The sequence below is a fragment of the Ursus americanus genome, chromosome 10, assembly GCF_024610735.1.
Source record: "Ursus americanus isolate L20-20 chromosome 10, mUrsAme1.1.p, whole genome shotgun sequence".
Classification (NCBI taxonomy): domain Eukaryota; kingdom Metazoa; phylum Chordata; class Mammalia; order Carnivora; family Ursidae; genus Ursus; species Ursus americanus.
This window is the reverse complement of record NC_142136.1, coordinates 11,310,652-11,329,547: the sequence shown is the minus strand read 5'-3', so window position 1 is coordinate 11,329,547 and position 18,896 is coordinate 11,310,652. Positions and strand designations below refer to the sequence as shown.

Sequence of the window (18,896 nt, the reverse complement as noted above, 5' to 3'; positions counted from 1 at the left end):
TGCAGTGATAAATGCAGTTTGGAGTGATAAATGCTGTAGGAGTTTAAAGATGATGCTATGTATCATTTTTAAAGATAAACCAAGTATTTCCAGTCAGTGCAAAACGATGACAGATATTTCAGTTATTCTTCAATTAGCAGACCATAATATATGTTTTTTTCATAATATATTTTATATTAAAATGTCTTGTAAAACATATATACCTTTTCAAAGATTTTATTTATTTCAGAAAAAGAGTGAGAAAGAGAGAGAGAAGGCACACAGGAGGGGCAGAGGGAGAGAGAGAGAGAATCCCAAGCAGACTTCCCACTAAGTGTGGAGCCCAACTTGGGGCTTGATCTCACAACCCCAAGATCATGACCTGAGCTGAAACCAAGAGTCGGGTGCCCAACCAACTGAGCCACCCAGGTGCCCCAAGATGTGTACACTTTTAAAATCCATCTGTATCTGATCATACCTTATGTAGCACAATGCTTATGGCGTAGGAAAATAAGACTCAGACTCAAGTTTTATAGTATATTAAGGTTGGCTCCAAGAACAAATGAGGGGCCACACACAAAATTGGTAGGCCGCCAAAGAGTGAATGCTTTTTCTTGAGATTCATTGTCACAAGGCACACGAATCATGGCAAAATGTTACAACCATGCAAAATATTTGATGGCATTAACTTAGGATAGCTTCCAAAAAGGGCTTTCATGAAAAGTACAGCTGATACATTTTTGGAAAGGATGATGCTATTTACTAGGGGCAGAGTAAAACATTAGGGTGTTTCTGACTTGCTGTGGCCTTAACCCTTCCTTAACTGGGCGCTTCATAACATATAGCTTGTCAATTATGGGGAGGGCTGGCTTCATAGATATATGACCTGAACAGTCACACACGGCTCTGTGCTTAGAAGGGTCTAGTGCTTGGTTGATGTTCTTCTGTCACCGCCTTAAAATTTCTAATAGATTTTGAACAAGGGTCTATATTTTCGTTTTACTCTGGGCCCACAAATTATGTAGCTGGCCCTGATCTCACCCTCCTTTACCAATATTATGGGCTAAACCATAGTTTTCCCGGCACCAAATTATGGACCAGGTTAAGGGTGAGGGCTGTAATGAGGCAAACAAGGTTCTAGCCAACTCCTCTTACTTCCACAGGAGGTTAAACTGAGTCCAGGAGGAAATGGAAGGAAGAGAGCAGGGGTCAGAAGCAGGCAGGGGGTACTGACAGCTAGTTTCTCCACTAAGAATAACAGCAGTCTGTACTCGTGGTATGCCCACCACCACATCTGCCAGGCTCTCGCTGAGCACTTCATGTGCCGCCTTTTCTTTTACTGAATCCTCTCAACAGCCTGCAAAATTAGTATTATTTTTATCGATGAAGAATTCTGAAGTTTTCAGTAATGAAGTTGCCCACCATTCCAGAGCTAGTAATGATCTTTTCCATTTGTTATTCTTTCTGCTCACTTACGAAGTAGCCAACCATCCTTGTCTGTCGTTAAAATTGAACTTGGGTCAGTTATTTGCCTACTTTAGACTCATTGGCAAGGAGAGGGCCATAGACTTACATAGGTTGTTTATTTTTTGCTTCTATTTTCATATAATTGTAGATAGTTATGGATACTTCTGGATACAAATTTCTTTCCTTTTTGTCCATGGATACTGTCTGGATAATATATTAATACCATAAGTGTTTTTCCAAGATGAAATAGGTACACACTCCTTCTTTTGTGTGAAGGTTGCCTCAGTAAACAGTGCTACATATTTTTAAACTTTAGCCAAAATGACATTTTGTTTCTTGGTTACTTCTGTTATTATTGTTTTCCTGGTTGTTATATGTGATTGTGATCTGCTGAAATTAAAATAGATTATCATGTTTTCTATTTTAATTTTGCATTAAAATAAGGTTTTTCAAAATTTGTAAATAGATTCTATTCTAGACTAACCCCAATTCTGTCTCCTGCAGGAAACCATTTTTGGCAGCTGATGTGCCCAGGCTTGGATATAGTTCCTCATCCAATCACAGGTACATTCCCCGGAGGGCAGTGCTCTACGTACCTGGAAATGATGAAAAGAAAATAAGGAAGATTCCCTCCCTGAACGTAGATTGTGCAGTGCTTGACTGCGAGGATGGTGTGGCTATGAACAAAAAGGTAATAGCATGATTTTTCCTTAGAACAGGAAAAAGAAATGGATTGAAATTTGGTTCTATCTTGGTAACATCGCTCACTAGTTGAAAAGATTCTACCATACGCACCTTTTGTAATTACTAATATATTCTTGACCCAGCCTTCCTATGGGTTCCAAATGTGTCTCTTTTCTCCAAGAGAAAGGAAGAACCCAACCAGAATATACTTAAAATCATGACATTCAGTATATGTGACTATGTGGATATATTAATAAAGAGATAGGCACTCAATCCATTTTGGCTATGCAATTTATCAGTTTGGGTAAATGAGTTAATCCAGGAATTGTGGTGTAAATTTTTTAGGCCAGTAAGATGCAACTAGGAATTTATTTCTTTTTTTTAAGTAGGCTCCACACTGGAGCCCAATGCAGGGCTTGAACTCACTACCCTGAGATCAAGACCTGAGCTGAAACCAAGAGTCAGACGCTCAACTGACTGAGCCACCCAGGTGCCTCAGGAATTTATTTCTTTTTAATATAGAGAAATGGCTTTATCTCTTCTGGAACAAGTGCCAAGAAAATAAAAGATAGACTTCTATGAATAAGTCACCATTTTTCCTACTTAATTTAAGGGAAACTACCTGCAGAACCTTAGGGTTGCAGCTTTTGGCTGATTTCCTCATGGCCTGACCATAGAACTGAGCCTTAAGAAATATCCCATTGCCAACAGGTGCAAGAGGTTCTTACTGGGTGGTGGCATAATGGGTGCTTTTTGTTTCATTTAGTTTGCTTAACTTCATTTTCCAGGTTTTTATAAGTGAGGATGGATTTGTTCAGTAAGTAGGTGAAATAATTATGTGTAAATCATTCTAACAATAATTTATGTTTTCATGGAACTTTTTAAGTTAAAAACATGTTTTTACTTGACCTTTCTCTACCTAGTCCCTAGACAGTGAGGTTGTCTGGGAATAGATTGTGGGGCTGGGGGACAGAGAGAGCTGACCACCTGGATTTATGCCTATTTGGACACTTTCTTGTCTTAAGTGATCTGAAATAGCATGGCTGTACTGTACAGCTTTCTCGATTAATTGCTTTCCTTGGAGAGTCTAGCAAACAAATATTTGCCTTAATTAAAAAAGAAAAAGTTAACTTCCAGCATCTTCCTAATGGTCAAATTAAGACTTTTCAAGTATTTGGAAAAGGATTAGAATAAGCATGTGGAATCTAAAGCGTCTCCTCAACATCTTTGGCATGCCCCAAGGAAAATACAATTAATCTTTTTCCCAGAGATTAAGGTAAATAGGCCTTTTCTTGAAGGATATAATGTGCTTCCAGTATGCTCCCTTCCAAAACTCATGTAGTGCACTCTAAGATTAGATACTAAATTGTAATTTCAGTTCTTTGTGACCCAGGGCAATTCACTTTACTTCTTTGCCTCAATTTCTTATCTATACTGTGGGATGACAAAATCTTCTTTTGTCAGGGACAGGGATTATTATGAGGAAAAAGTTTGATAAAATGCCTGAGAGTAGCTTGATTTCCTATAGGAAATAGATTAGATAAATCCTGTAGTAATCGTGATTAGAGGGGAATTTATTTTAGCATGTAGCACAGTGAGCCATTAGGTACCCTGATAAACTTCTAATTATATTTCTCCACAAATCTTGAGGCTATCTTCCCATATTCGCCAGAGGATGTTTCTTGCCACCCAGATAAGTTGGAAATATGGTCCATTCTCGCCTCACATTTCCTTACTGTTCACCCATGTTCTCAAGCTCATCCTACTACCTCCACTTACAGGGAAGCTAAGGAAGGGAAGGGGAAGGAAGAATTCATGATGGGCCAGCTCTGCCTGCCATCTTTATGTTTATATCCAAACAGTGTCTTCATCAGGACACTCCAGTTCTCTTAGCGCAGTTAAACTTCCCATTAATTGCTGGACTTGTAAAAAAATTTTTCTTGAAATCTCTATCCAGGAACTAATTTTATCTCATATATTTTATTTCATAGCCCTTACCTATCAAGGTCTTTCTGGATTTTGATTTCATCATTCATCATTAGCATTTGAGAATTTGACCAGCATATCATATGAAAATTTAACCAGTTTCTCATTTAAAAGTTGAAGAGGTTGGAGCCAAGTATTGCACAAGCATGCAACTAGAAGCTTCTGTTATGTTTTATTTGTAAAGTGCTGACTAAATGCCAGGCACTGTTTTAAGGGCTTTAATTTTGCATAACAACCAAGCGAGGTACTATTATACTGTTTCTACAGATAGAACTGAGGCATGGAGAGGTCAGTTAATGAATCAATACTGTGAGTATGGTTATTCAGTCATCTAACGCTCCTAAAATCCAATCTTTTCATGAGGATATTACAAGAGATTTTTTTTCTAATGCCATTTCAAAACAAAGATACCATCCCAATTTACCTACCTAGAAATACCTTCTCCCCCTGCACTTACACCTTGCCAGAAAGACAGGTTAAGCAGACGAGACTTGATCTTAAAGAACCCATATCAGTACCTAGTTGTTACCATCTTCATTTTGAAGTGCTGGAGATAGAAAAATAGTAACAGTTACCATTTACCAAGAGTTTTCTATGTAGGAGGTGCTATATAAAATACTTTTTACATGTAACCTCATTTAATACAGCAGTTTTGAGATATGTCCAAGGTCACAGTGCCATTAAATATAGAACCAAGATTCGAATCTCCTAGAATTTTTGCTAGGAATCAGCCTCAAGTTCACCTCTCTGCATAATCCCATAATTAAACTTTTCCCCCTTTCTTGGTAAGTTTGTACCTTGGCTTCTCTTTATCTTTTGTCACCTTTGTGTATTCCATGGTTTCTTGAAGGTAATGGGAGCTCCGTGTTCTCCTCTACAAATTCTTTTTGTGTCTTGGGATTGTAATCTGTTTAGACCTAGGGACTTCAACTCATTTGAAATGTCCGGATACATCTGAAACTTCTCACATATTGCACATATATTCTTTTTTTCTTTGTTGAAGTCACCTTTTAATCATATTTCTTTTTTTTTTTTTTAAGATTTTATTTATTTATTTGACAGAGATAGAGACAGCCAGAGAGAGAGGGGACACAAGCAGGGGGAGTGGGAGAGGAAGAAGCAGGCTCCCAGCGGAGGAGCCCGATGTGGGACTCGATCCCGGAACGCCGGGATCACGCCCTGAGCCGAAGGCAGACGCCCAACGACTGCGCTACCCAGGCGTCCCTTAATCATATTTCTTATTGGATATTAGTCTTCTCGATGAACAAGATGGAGTAGAGACCATTTTTAGGGAGTTTATTTCTTAAGAAGAAATCCGTATTAAAACTCATTTCAGATGTTCTAATTATAGTTTGCTAAACTCAACTATTATTGTCTAATCAACTTTCTTGGCACTACTAAAACTTAAGTTGCTTCATTTTGTATCTCATTTTATTTCTTTTTTATTAGTAGACTAATTCAATATTTCATTTGATTGACACTGTGGAGTATGGGTTTATAATGAAAACAATAGGAGTTTCCACAGAGCAGTTTATAAGTGTATAATACCTTCCAGCATGCTCTAATCCTGTCCTGCTAATCCAGTTTGTGTTTAAGTAGCTCCTTCATGTCAAGGATGGCACTACCAGCTCACCTTCCCAAGTATGGATGATGAAAAAACTGTCTCCACTCCCCTCTTACCTTTTTCTTTTCGTTGTTAAATGCATGAGGAGATACAGGACTGCATAAGCCACTGCTTGCTGGGACACAGTGAAAATAAGCCAAGTAATGCAGATTTCTGGTGAATCTCCATGACACTTGGGTGAGGCCAAGAAAGTAGGAGTATAATAAATAGAGAGAGGATTCCAGGGCTGCTATTTTAGTTGAGTAAATATTTAAGTAAATATTTAAATTTATTTAATATTTAAGCTTAAATATGTAAATTTAGACACTCAGTATCTAAATAAACATTGAATATCTACTCAACCAGGCACTGTGGCAAGAAGGAGGGGAACAAAGATGATTGTATGGTCCCCAACGTGGAGGACTTAAAGGCTGGTGATGAGACAGGCAAAAAGTAAGAAGTTATAATCCAAGCAGATAGGTCTATAAGAACATGTATTTTTCTTTTTTTTAAGATTTTTTTTTTTAATTTTATTTATTTATTTGACAGAGATACAGACAGCCAGCGAGAGAGGGAAAACAAGCAGGGGGAGTGGGAGAGGAAGAAGCAGGCTCATAGCGGAGGAGCCTGATGTGGGGCCCGATCCCATAACGCCGGGATCACACCCTGAGCCGAAGGCAGACGGTTAACTGCTGTGCCACCCAGGCGCCCCAGAACATGTATTTTTTATTCTCATTTGGTTCTAAGTATTTTTTTTAAGATTTATTTATTTATTTATTTATTTATTTATTTATTTATTTGAGAGAGAGAACGAGTGCGTGCGTGCATGAGTTGGGGGAAGGGCAGAAGGAGATAGAGAATCCCAGCCAGACTTCTGCTGAGTGAGGAGCCTGATGAGGAGGGTGAGGTGCGGCTCCATCTCACAACCCATGAGGTCATGACCTGAGCCAAAATCACAAGTTGCATGCTTAACTGACTGAGCCACCCAGGTTCCCAGGTTCTAAGTATTTTTTAATTTCCATTTTGATCTCTTGCTTGATACAGGAGCTACTAAAGAGTGCATCCCAAACTCTCTGTGGTAAAGAACCAATTTGGTTATTTTTATTTGTTGTTACTTTATTTTGTTTTTTTAACATTTCTAATCTATTGTTGACTGATACTTTTATAAAATACAAAAAAAAAAGAATTGCTAAAAAAATTAAACACTGCTTGGCTGTCACAACAATGTCAATTACTATAGAAAAGTTTCTAAATTCATACTCCCTATTTCATACATACCTCCCAGTGTCATGGTTTATGGACCAGAAATTGTGGACCAGAGTGGTCTGTAGACCACAGTTTGAGTAAGTCGCAGAGCCTTAGAATTTTTAAATTTTCAAGCATATGAGAGATTTTTTATTTATTCTTTTATTGCTGACCTCTATCTTGGTTGCATGATGGTTAGAGAATGTGATCTGAATAATGCTGATTTTTAGAAATGTGTTGAGTTCTGCTTTATATGAGCCATCCTTGTAAATGTTTCATGTGTGATTAAGAAGAAAGTGTAGTTTCTGGGGCGCCTCGGTGGCTCAGTCGTTAAGCGTCTGCCTTCGGCTCAGGTCATGATCCCAGCATTCTGGGATCCAGCCCCGCATTGGGCTCCCTTCTCGGCGGGAAGCCTGCTTCTCCCTCTACCACTCCCCCTGCTTGTGCTCTCTCACTGCGTCTCCCGCTGTCAAATAAATAAATAAAATTTTTTAAAAAAAGAAGAATGTGTAATTTCTGTTTACTAGACCAGAGTTCTGTATATTTTTCCATTAGACCAAACTTGTTAATTATATTATTCAAATACCCAAATCTTTTCTGATTTTTATCTCTTTGATATATCAGTAATTGAGAGGCTAGTTGAAATTTAGTGGATAATTTGCCAATTTTCCCTGTAGTTCTATCAATTTTTGCTGCTGATAGTTTGAACCTATTTTATTGGGTGTCTACAAATTCAGAATTATTATATCTTCCTTGTATATTGAATCATTTATTATTATGCCCTAAAATGTTTTTACTTTAAAGTTTCTGTGGTCTGATATGAATATACCAGCTTCCTTTTGGTTAGCATCTGCCCAGTATATTGTTTTTAGCCTTTTGCTTTCAACTTTTCCATATCTTTATGTTTTACATATGTTTCCTATTGTTTTTAAAATTTTTATACCTATGTGGACAGTCTCTGTCTTCTAACTGGAACATTAATCCACTTACTTTTTATTTTTATCTTTATGTTTAAGTAATCTCTACACAACCCCAAGATCAAGAGTCGCATCTTTCACCAACTGAGCCAGCCAGGCGCCCCATTTACTTCTAATGTAATTACTGATGAATTTAGATTTAAATATACCGTTATTATTTGCCCTATTTTTCTCGTCTTTCTATGGGTTTGTTTGGGTTTTTTTTCCCTCATCTTTCCTGCCTTTTAAAGATTATTTGACTTTCTTGTTTTGTTTTCTTAGTCCCTGTTTTCCTCTCTTAGTTTAGAAGTTATGACTGTATTTCTAACTTTTATTGGTTACGCTTGAAATTTTACCAGTATACTTAACAAAGCCTAAAATTAATCTTCACCCTCTTCCTGGACAATACAGAAGTTTAGAAAACTTTAAATCCAATCCTCTCTCTTGTAATTGATGTTATTTTTGCCTAGTATTTCAATGATCTCTTTGTAATCTCACAAATTTTGTATTATTGCTATCATTATTTTACATATACAGTATTTATTTAGATTAACCTACATATTGTATCACTTCTTTAACTTGCTTATTATTTCTTCTTTTACATCTCAGACCTTCATTCTAGGGTCATCTTTCTCTCTTCTTATGTGCCTTCTTCAGAGTTTCCTGTATAGCAAAGTTTCGTTGGTGGAGAACTCTCACAGTTTTTATTTGTTTGAAAATGTCTTTGTTGTTTGGCTAGGTAGAGAAATCTGAGTGAAATCTATTTTCTCTCAGAACTCTGAAGATATTACTTCATTGTCTTCTGGTTTCTATTATTGCTAATGGGAACTCTATTGTCAGTCTACAAACAAGGTTACTTGCCTTTTCTTCTTTGGCTGCTTTTAAGATCTTGTCTTTGGTGTACTAAAGTTTCAGTAAAATGTTGACTAAGTGTTGGGGCACATTGGTGGCTCAGTTGGTTAAGCATCTGACTCTTGATTTCATCTCAGGTCATGATCTCAAGGTCATGAGAATTAGCCCTATGTCAGGCTCCACACTCAGCGGGGAGTCTGCTTGAGATTCTCTTTCTCCCTCTCCCTCTGCCTCTCCCCACCCCACCCCACTCACACACACACACACACACACACACACACACTCTCTCTCTCTCTCTCTCTCTCTCTCTCAAATAGATAAAGAAATAAAATCTTAAGAAAATATTGACTAGGTGTTGGCTTATTCCTCCTCCCCTTCTTTCTCGTTTTCCTTCCTTTACTTAGTATAAGGTACTTTTCGTATATTTGTGGATTCATGTCTTTATCAGTTCTATAAAATTTCTACCATTAGCAATTCACATGTCGCTTCTAATCCATTCTTTCTATTCTTTCCTTCAGAGATGACAAGTAGACCTATTTAGGAGCTGTTCATTCTATCTTCCCCGTCTCTTAGTATCTTTTCACATTTCCTGTCATCTTGTCTATCTGTGCTACACTGCTGGTTAGTTTTTCATATGAGGCCAACACTTTTCTCATTCTCTTCAGTTGTGTTTAATCTGTTTCATCCATCCTTTGAGCTTTTTATTTTAATTGTTATATTTTTTATATCTAGAAGTTCTCTTTGACTTTTTTCATATCTACTTGGTCAATTCTGAATCTGACAATTTCAGTTATTTCTTTTTCTTTCTTTTCTTTTTTTTTTTAAACAGACTCCACGCCCAACATGGGGCTTGAACTCATGACTCTGAAATAAAGAGTCAGATGCTCTACCGACTAAGCCAGCCCGGCGCCCCCAATTTCAATTATTTTTGCTTTTAAATCACTTTTTGTTGTTCACTGACCAGCACTCATGATGTGAACCCATATTGATTGGAATTAATTCTTGGGAATCCCAAAGGCCTAGAATGGGAAGGCTTACCTCTAAGAATTTGTGTCTGCTTTTGCTGGGAGTCAGGGATATTACTAATTTGGAGTCTCAATTTGTTTTCCTCCAGCTTTGCGCTGATCTCAGACTTAGGGTCCTGATAGCAGGTCTGATACAGGTATTTAGTTCCAAGCTTTCTTATTTTTCTGACCCTTCATAAATTAGAAGTCAACTCCATTTTACGTTGTTGTTATTGTTTTATGTTGGCCTCTGGAAAATTCCTTTATGTTCTTAAGAACCCAGCAATGCAATAAAAAGTACTTATGTTGAAATGTATCCATGTTATGGTTGGATGGTCCTTTAGAGAATGTGGTTTGCCATATTGCCAAAGTAAAGTACCTATCCTTTAAAAAAAATTTTTTTAATAATAAACTTAAAAAGAATAGTCTAAAATTCATTTTTACACATAAAGAGTCAAGTAGTTATGAGATAAAGCAGCCCATAAACATCATTCCATTTCTCCCCTCCAGACACAGTCCCTTTTATCTCTTCTAGCTTACTCTTTTGGCAATAACTCCCCTATCTCTAAGTGATACACTTCTTGAATTATTTTTTCAATTTCAGGCATGATATTAACTCCTTGCTATGGGATTTACCCCACCACCACCCTCACTACTATATGTGAATTTCTTCATCCCTCAATCATCCAATAAAATTTTATAAAACTTTGATAAGATTAGTATTCAGTATAAAAACTATTTAGAGTTTAACTATGTAGTAATAAGCTGATTACCTTTTTTCCCTCTGACATCCTGTTGTTTCCCCTGGAGTTCATAATTATCTTTTTTTTCTCCTGACTTTGTTTTGTATTCAGTTGTCACTAAGTCAAAACTTACCTCTTCACTAATTATCCAAATTCTTCTAAATATGTTCAGAAGCATCAGTATTTTATGTCTCATCTTCTTGGAAAAATGTCTCCTTGTGTCTTCTGATCCCCTGTAATAGCTCCTGAGAGAAAGTTCCCTTCTGAAAGACAAAAGCAACTTACATGAACATAATATCATTTTTCTTCTAATTTGATTTGTAAGTAGTGGGATGTGTTAGGAGTTTATAGTCATGAGGGGTCTTATCTTCAGGAAGCCAAAGGAAGAATTCTTGAATTGTAACTCAAGGAAGGCTTTTCTATGGGAACCTAAGGTAGTAAAATCTGGGATGTCACCTGTGGGCACCTTGATTTGATACCAGGGACCCAGTTCAGTGGAAGGGGTAGAGGACTTCACCACAGAAAGCCTATTTAAATTTCCCAATTTTAACACTATCTAGCCAGGAAACTTGAATCTATAAATTCAAGAGCCTCTCTTTCCTTCTGTGTCGTATGAGATAGGTGATAATGAAACTGCACTGCCCACCACAGGACCAGCTGTGAGGCTCAAATAGAAAAGCACTTTGTAAACTCTCAAGTGCTATAGAAATATTTTTTTAAGTAGTGGTATCATTCTTAAAGTAATAAAGCTTAGAAAATTTAGAATAGATAGTCTGTTTCTTAAGATGTCTCTTTCACATAGAGGAAAGTTATTTGATGGTCAAGAACACAGATATTGGAGCCAAGCTGCCTGTGTGTGGATTCTGATAACACCTTGTCCTAATAGTGTGAACTTGGGTAAATTACTCTACTTCTTTGTGCTTCAATATCACCTTCTGTAAGTGCTGTATGACTTTCGATAAACATTTAAAGAGCAATTGTCTTAACTATACTTCTGGCCAAAGGTCTGATGCATTAATTCAAGTCTCCTTGTAATGCCAAGGGTCACTGGTATTGATTCATACTTCGATTCTTGACTCTCACAGGGTAATATATTGACATAGGTAGGTTTTAGCTCTAAATGCGATGGAGTTTGCCAATTTTGCTGTTTTTTTTAACCTTTCTCTTAATATAGTGGACAAATAAAGAAAAGACTTTAGAGACAAAATACCACTTTTTCTCTCTACTTCCCTCACAGATTTCTTAACACCAGGGGGCTAGAGACAACTATCTTAGGAATATCTTACGTATTTTTTTCTTAGTATATCAGAGAAGAGATTATCTTTCTTGAGAAGCTAAGCAATACATTTTACTTTGCATTTACTTTCTTGGCAGAAAGGGAGTAGGAAAATGGTAGAGGAAGGAAGACAAATCTGCCTGTGAGGGCCTGGGGCCCATGAGAATTGTTAGTGCAAGGGAGAGCTAGGCTGTGGTCTGGGTCCTGACAAAGATCCATTTATAATGACATTCTTCATTATGGGAAACAGAAGGAGGAGGACTGTCACAGAGCTTCCCTCAGCAGAGTGTCGAGGGGAGCCCCTGGTTAGTGGGGATTGGAACAACAGCTCTTTTCCCCACCACTTTCTCGCTTGGCAGAGGATCTAGGGCTGCCAGGAGGACCACCATCACAAAAAGTAAGAGGGAGCCATTTGCCTTCTAAGCAACCCCCAGTGCTTCAGAAGCCCCATAGGATCATTCTGTGAGGTCATGTTCTTTGAATACTTCTGTTCCCGCTATCCATTTTGAATATCAGTACACGTGTGAGGCCTAAAGAAAGGTAGTGGTTGTGAAGGAGACAACAATTGGAGGCAACACTGCAAAGGCAAGGGAAGTGCAGTTGCATCCCCAACAGTGAGTCTCTTTCTAAGTATTCTTCACAAATAATAATTTAAAAAGCACTCTTTGTTACCTGTCAGACTGCAGAACTCTGGAGCCATTGCATTTGTGAGTATGAGTTGCTCGTTAAGAAACATCAAATATCATGATCTCAGGGTCATGGGATTGAGCCCCAAGTTGGGCTCAGTGATGGGCATGGAGCCTGCTTGGGATTCTCTCTCTCCCTCTGCCCCTCCTCCCCACTCATGCGCATGTACTCTCTTCTCTCTTAAAAAAAAAAAAGGAAAGAAAGAAAGAAACACCAAAATGTCAGTCAAGGCCGTTGGCTTATTATCAATTGATAAATATGAATATGACTTCCTGACACTCATCATTTTAAACAGTTAACTCTTGAGTTCCTCTGTAATGCCTTTAATTGTCATACAGGTAGAAGATCCTTTTCTACCCTGAACACATGTATTCTAATTTGTGTTCTCATTTTGGCTTCTTGCATACACACACACGCACTCACGCACACACGCACACAAGTACATAGACACTAAACCCCTATTTGTACTTATCATGTGCACACACAAATACATTTAGCTTAATTTTAAATACCTCTGTGCTGTTACTTCGGTTGAAATAAATTAGTAGAGTAGTGAGGTGTATTCTCCCTACAGGGAGAAAGCTAACTGATGTGCAGTGAATGATTAAATGTATACAGGGGCGTGGGGAGCTAACTCCTCTTCAATAGGGGTGTGAAATTGGGATAGAAGGCTCCTCTCCCAGGGGCCTTGCCTTTATTAAAAGACTTGAGAGCTTGGGAGATTTCTTCAATAGGAATTGGGGTATCTGTGAGTCTTTCTGGAACAGTATGGAAAGCTGAACTGTGCTTAGGAACTCTGCAAGGTCTTTTTGATCCTTAAAGGTTCTGATATAAAAACCTATCCAGGTTTTCATAAAAGTAGTAAAGTGTTTTCAGTCTTTTATCAATCCATTCATACCCTTAAATAACCTTTCCCCTTTTGTCGAGTAATTGCTTTAACCTCCCCCCCAAAAAACCCTGACCTTTTCTCCCCTCATTGTTTTATTCTTCAAAACAGGGTTCTTTTTAATGCAAGGATTCAAATATCTCTATTAGGGTCATAATAGTCAGCAATTTACATTTAATGAGCTCAACAAAATCTCTTTACAAAGAAATGCAGGCTTCAAATCACCAGTTATTTCTTTTCCTGCAATTCCCAGGAATCCAATTAAGTAAGACAGTATGATCTATAATATGATATACCTGACTATGGAAAGCCCAAGCCTAGAACAGATCTTTGAGCTCCAGCTCAAAATTAAGATTAAAAGAAAGGATCCCAGCTTAAATGAGCTGAAACTTTATAAAAGTAGAAACTATAGTCATTTCCTCCAAAATGAAGTAAGAAATAACTTGGAATGTATAGTGAAAATCATTAAACTTCCCTATTCCAAATTTAGCTACCAATTAAAACCCCTTCTTTTTTATCAAGGGACCTTAGATGATTTTCACAAAATAAGCCCAGGAGGTTTCAGTTTGCTAAATCTCTGTCACTAAAGAATGAAGTACACGTAGCCACCACCAAAATGAAGGGGATACAGCATGAAATTTTGCAGTGCAACATACTTGGTATCGAAGAATAGTGTATTTTTCAAGTTTTCCTATTTTAGTGGTCACAATATATAAGTATTAGATATCACCATGTTTTCAATAATAAATTAGCAGGTATATTTTAAGGCATAATTTAACATTTTGATCTAGAGAGGGATTAAGAAATAATACACTTTTGGGGCGCCTGGGTGGCTCAGTCATTAAGCCTGCCTTTGGCTCAGGGCGTGATCCCAGAGTCCTGGGATCAAGCCCCGCATCGGGCTTCTCTGCTGGGAGCCTGTTTCTTCCTCTTCCACTCCTCCTGCTTGTGTTCCCTCTCTCGCTGCCTGTCTCTCTCTGTCAAATAAATAAATAAAATCTTAAAAAAAAAAAAAAAAGGAAAAAAAAAGAAATAATACACTTATGCCATATATTTTTAAATACATCAGAGCTTCTCAGGATGATGATAGTTTAATTCTTATTCTATACCTGCTGTGTAGGTTGAAGAAGATGGCGTTTTAATGGGAAAAGAAAAGTGTGGCTTGTCAGAGGCAAATGTCAAGTCAAGAACTAACCCAAGGCATAGCCTGCCTTTCTCATAAAGATATGCCATCTGTTTCAAATACGTTTTTGCAACTTTTTCCCGTTTGAAGCAATTGTGCTAGTCATTCAGTGGTCATAAATTAACCTACAAAAGTTAACAGTTGTCCCCTGAATTTCCACCCAAATCTAGTCTAAGAAGCACATATTTTTGGGAAAAGAATTGATTAGCTCCAGGTAACTAGACCAAAAAAACCTTCCTTGACATGTGTCAGAAGAGGAAAAGCCTAGAGAGAAAGATGAGCCAGGGGGCCGGCCTGAGATGAAAGTAGGCTTCCCAAAGATGCCTCAAGTTTTTCCAGTAAAGTATGAATTCTTGAAGCCTCCCAGGGTAGAAGAATGAAGCCAGATTGAGCCCCAGTAGGGTATTCTACTAAGCCTTTCATATACATTATCTAATTGCCTTTCCATAGTAGCAGAAGTCTGATGGTCTGGCCCAACTAGTACAAGGCAAGAGTGTCAAGAGCTTCTCTTTCTTGGAGCTATGGATGACTAGATGCATAGAAAAAGGAAAGTAGAAAAGTGGGGCCAATAAAGGGGCAGAACTTCCAAATAGGCTGTCAAAGCAAAGGAGCCTGAAGTGGGCAGGAAGCACCCAAGTTTGGAGTCAAGTTATGAAAAGGTTAGGGAGAACTAGATCAAGACCTCCCATTGGTCAGGAGCTCCCACTCTCTGGGCAGGAGCTGTGTGTTACTGGGTTTTCCACATTTCCTCTGGAGACATATTCCACATATCAGCCTTCAGTTCTTAGGGTCAGAGCAGGTATGGGCATTATCACAGCTCCTTCCTGTGTTCTTGGATTTTGAATTTTGATTCATTTCTGGGCCAAAGGCAGTTACTACAATCATTCTTTTTGGCCTCTGTTCTAATTGGAGTGAGCCTTGGAGCTGACCGTGGTGCTGAAGGTGGTGTGGGAACAATATTAAAGAACATTGAGAATATCCCTGTGTGCCGGCACTACTTCTAAGTGCTTTGCACGGATTCACTCATTTCATATGCACAGCAACTCTATGAAAGAGGTGCTGTTATTCCCATTGAGTGTAATACAGAGAGGTTAACAAACTTGTCCAAGGTCACACAGCCAATAAGTGGGGAAGCTCTATACCTTAGAGCTTCACTTGTGGTCACTACACTTGCTAATGAGAGTTATTATCAGAGCCATACAGAACTTACCAAATTTTCACTTGTTCAAGTTTTGTCCAAGCAGAAGTGAGCTGTGGTTCTCTATCTCAAGTTGCCAGGAAGGTACTGTGGTTTGGCATCTTGGAGAGCCTGACACAGCACTGAAAACTGATTGGGTACACAGAAAAAGAGTGGCTGACTTACTTCACCATAACAGTCATTACGCCTTAATGTAATGACTTGTTCCACATCTGCTTTCCTGGTAGACTCAACTAGGTGTAGAGGGTGCCAGTGTATCCCCCCCAGCTTACCATAGTGCTTGGTACATAGTAGGTCCTCAGCAAACATTTGATGAATAAGTGAGTTACATGTGAGCAATATAAAAACTGTTATTAACACATGTACTATTTCAGCATTAATAGAAGCACTGTAAATTTGTTAAAATCTGAAAAAAAATAGAAGCACGATGTTGAAAATATACTCTCTTGGTATTTTATATTTGTCATGCCCCATCTTGGGAGTTATGTGAAGTTTGGAATGCATCTTAATCTCTTATAGATGCATCTATACAGACAAATGAAACAAAACCCTAAGGTCATGATTTAGACAATTTGAATACCTCAACACATGCACGATTGACCTTTTATTATATGTTCTATTTGGGAGCTTGTGCTATATTTGAGATTTGGGGTTTTACAGTATCTCAAGAAGGTAATTCCTATTGACATGAAAATAACTCTGAATGCCTTTTTTAGAAGGTATATGAGTACTCTGTGGTAGCAGTTTGTAGTGGCAATTATAGCATATTCCAACCAAATTTCCCTTTTTGAAGCCTATTTGTTGAATTTCGTCAAATCACATTTGTGTTGTGTCATATGAACATGTAGGAGATTTCCATATCTGCCATGTTAACTCTTTTCCAGCGTGTGTGTGTTTTTAAACAACACTCCACAGCTGAGCTCTTGGAGGACCGGCCTATTTTGACAGCTCTCCTTAGTCCGCGTATCACCAAGCTTGTTCTCTGCCAATATGTTTCACATGATTCTGTGGACATGTGTAGCGCGCCTGTGCAACTTGCAAACACCCATACATTATTACAATAATAATTGGGTTTTGATGCAACTGGAACTCAGTACTACCAAGCTGCCAGCATTTCCTTTTGGCTACCAGTACTAGGCAGGAAAATTATAGTCTAACTGTCTTCCTGTTTATTGATAAACAAAGTGGCCAGCCCAGCAATGGAGCCTGATTAGCAGTTTGCACCCTTTGTGAAAGGATAAACAGAACCCTACTGTTTTCTGTGTTTGACTGCAATTTGCATCTTTAAAGAGGTTGGACTGCCCTGAGATTCATGTTCAACTTCCGAGTGCCTGAATATTCGTTGATATGTTACATGTCAGCCTCCTTGTTTTCTTCTCCTTCATCTTGAAACAATATTTGCCAGCATATCTTTGTTCCCATCTGGCCTACCATAAGCTTCCGGAGTCACCTGTCTGAAGGGGGGAGGGGGTGGGAAGAGAAATATGTCTCTGTTTCACCACACTTGAATTTTCCATTCCCAGAAGGCCCTTTAATGCCAACTCAACTCCAGTTTTGAAGAGAGGATGATATAGAAGTGAAGAGCCAAAGACAAAAGGGAACCTGCTTACCACTCTCACTGGCCTACAGGATCATTTTGGGGGCCCTTTGCCTGCCCCTACCTTCACCCACCCTCCAAAAAATGCCCTCCCCTTTGTAAAACAAAATATAATATTAGCCTCTACCTCAAGTTTGATATAGTGTTCTATTCTGAATTTTATTTGAACCTAATTAGATTCTTTAAATGTTAACAGACCAAGTAGTTGACTCCCCCATAACTATTTTTTTTTTAAGATTTTTATTGGTTTATTTGACAGAGATAGAGACAGCCAGCGAGAGAGGGAACACAAGCAGGGGGAGTGGGAGAGGAAGAAGCAGGCTCATAGCGGAGGAGCCTGATGTGGGGCTCAATCCCATAACGCCAGGATCACGCCAGGATCACGCCCTGAGCCGAAGACAGACGCTTAACCGCTGTGCCACCCAGGCGTCCCCCCCCCATAACTATTTTTAAATGAGAGAAATGAAGATCATTTTAACTTGAATCTGCATGATGGAAAAGGGAGCATTAATACATGTAAACATGGATTAATCCATTTAAGTACATTTTTCCCATAGTCCTTACTGTATGTAAACAACATTTGTTCTGCCTTAGAGATATTGCATGATTGGACCCATGAGACTGGTTATCCACTGAACAGTTTCCTTTTATAACATCAAAAGAAATGTTATATGTTTATTGGAGGTTGTAGGATGTTAAGTGTAGTTAGACATGAATTGTACCTCAGCTATTTTGTTAATGCCAATAGGGATTAAATTCGATTTTATAGCTGTTGTAGAAGTCTGTTTGGTAGCTAACAAGTGGGATTTTTAAATCCTGGAAAACATAATCCTATTATAAAACAGGCAGCTGAATTAACATTACCCAGAAAGGTTCTCTTCATGGATTAGCATTTTTTGACAATAACAAAGAAAATCATCAAATTCTATGGGGATATTACATGCTTTTCTCAAAAGTCAGAAGAGCGAATTGGGAAAAAAGAACAAGATAAATGACCAAACATGCTATTACTTAGACTCTTTCTTTTTAAGAAGAGCAGTGGAGGCTGGGAAGAACAGCTGAGTGTGGCCTTGTCTGTAATAATGGCACGTGCTCTGGAGTTGGAAATGGGGCCTTGCTGATTTATATGTCGATGCTGTACCTTCAATTGTATGTGATTATTTACATCAGTAATTTTCTACTCCTGGTTTCCTCATGTGGTCACCCAAAGGCAAAAAAAGTCACTAGGAACCAAAGTCTGTGAATGAAAACACAAATTGGTGGTGGAATAAATACTTTGCTACTTCCTGTGAAATCAGTAACAGTGCTCCAGTTATTATTAGACCCTAGAATCTGAGAACTCTAGAGCTGAATATGAACTTGACATTTATTTTTTCGTTTTTATAGTCCTAAGTTTTAAACACTACAAAAAGATGAATCTCTCTCTCCTTAATAGACAGTCATACATGCTGCATACATACACATATACACAGTTAAATGCCTTTTTATTTTTAAAGAACCTTTCTTTAAGTCTTAGCCATCGGTTTTGGCTTATGGTGAGGGTTATTATT

At 38.2% G+C, this 18,896-nt stretch overlaps 1 protein-coding gene across 5 annotated transcripts in view; it reads left to right on the top strand.

Annotated features, from left to right (window-relative positions):
- Positions 1-18,896, top strand: part of CLYBL (citramalyl-CoA lyase) — a 249,291-nt gene that overhangs the window by 138,638 nt on the left and 91,757 nt on the right. For all 5 annotated transcript variants that reach the window (XM_045810999.2, XM_045810998.2, XM_045810997.2 and 2 more), the window contains exon 2: positions 1,951-2,137. In XM_045810999.2, the coding sequence (XP_045666955.1) occupies positions 1,951-2,137 (187 nt within the window). The remainder of the gene's footprint in view (positions 1-1,950; positions 2,138-18,896) is intronic.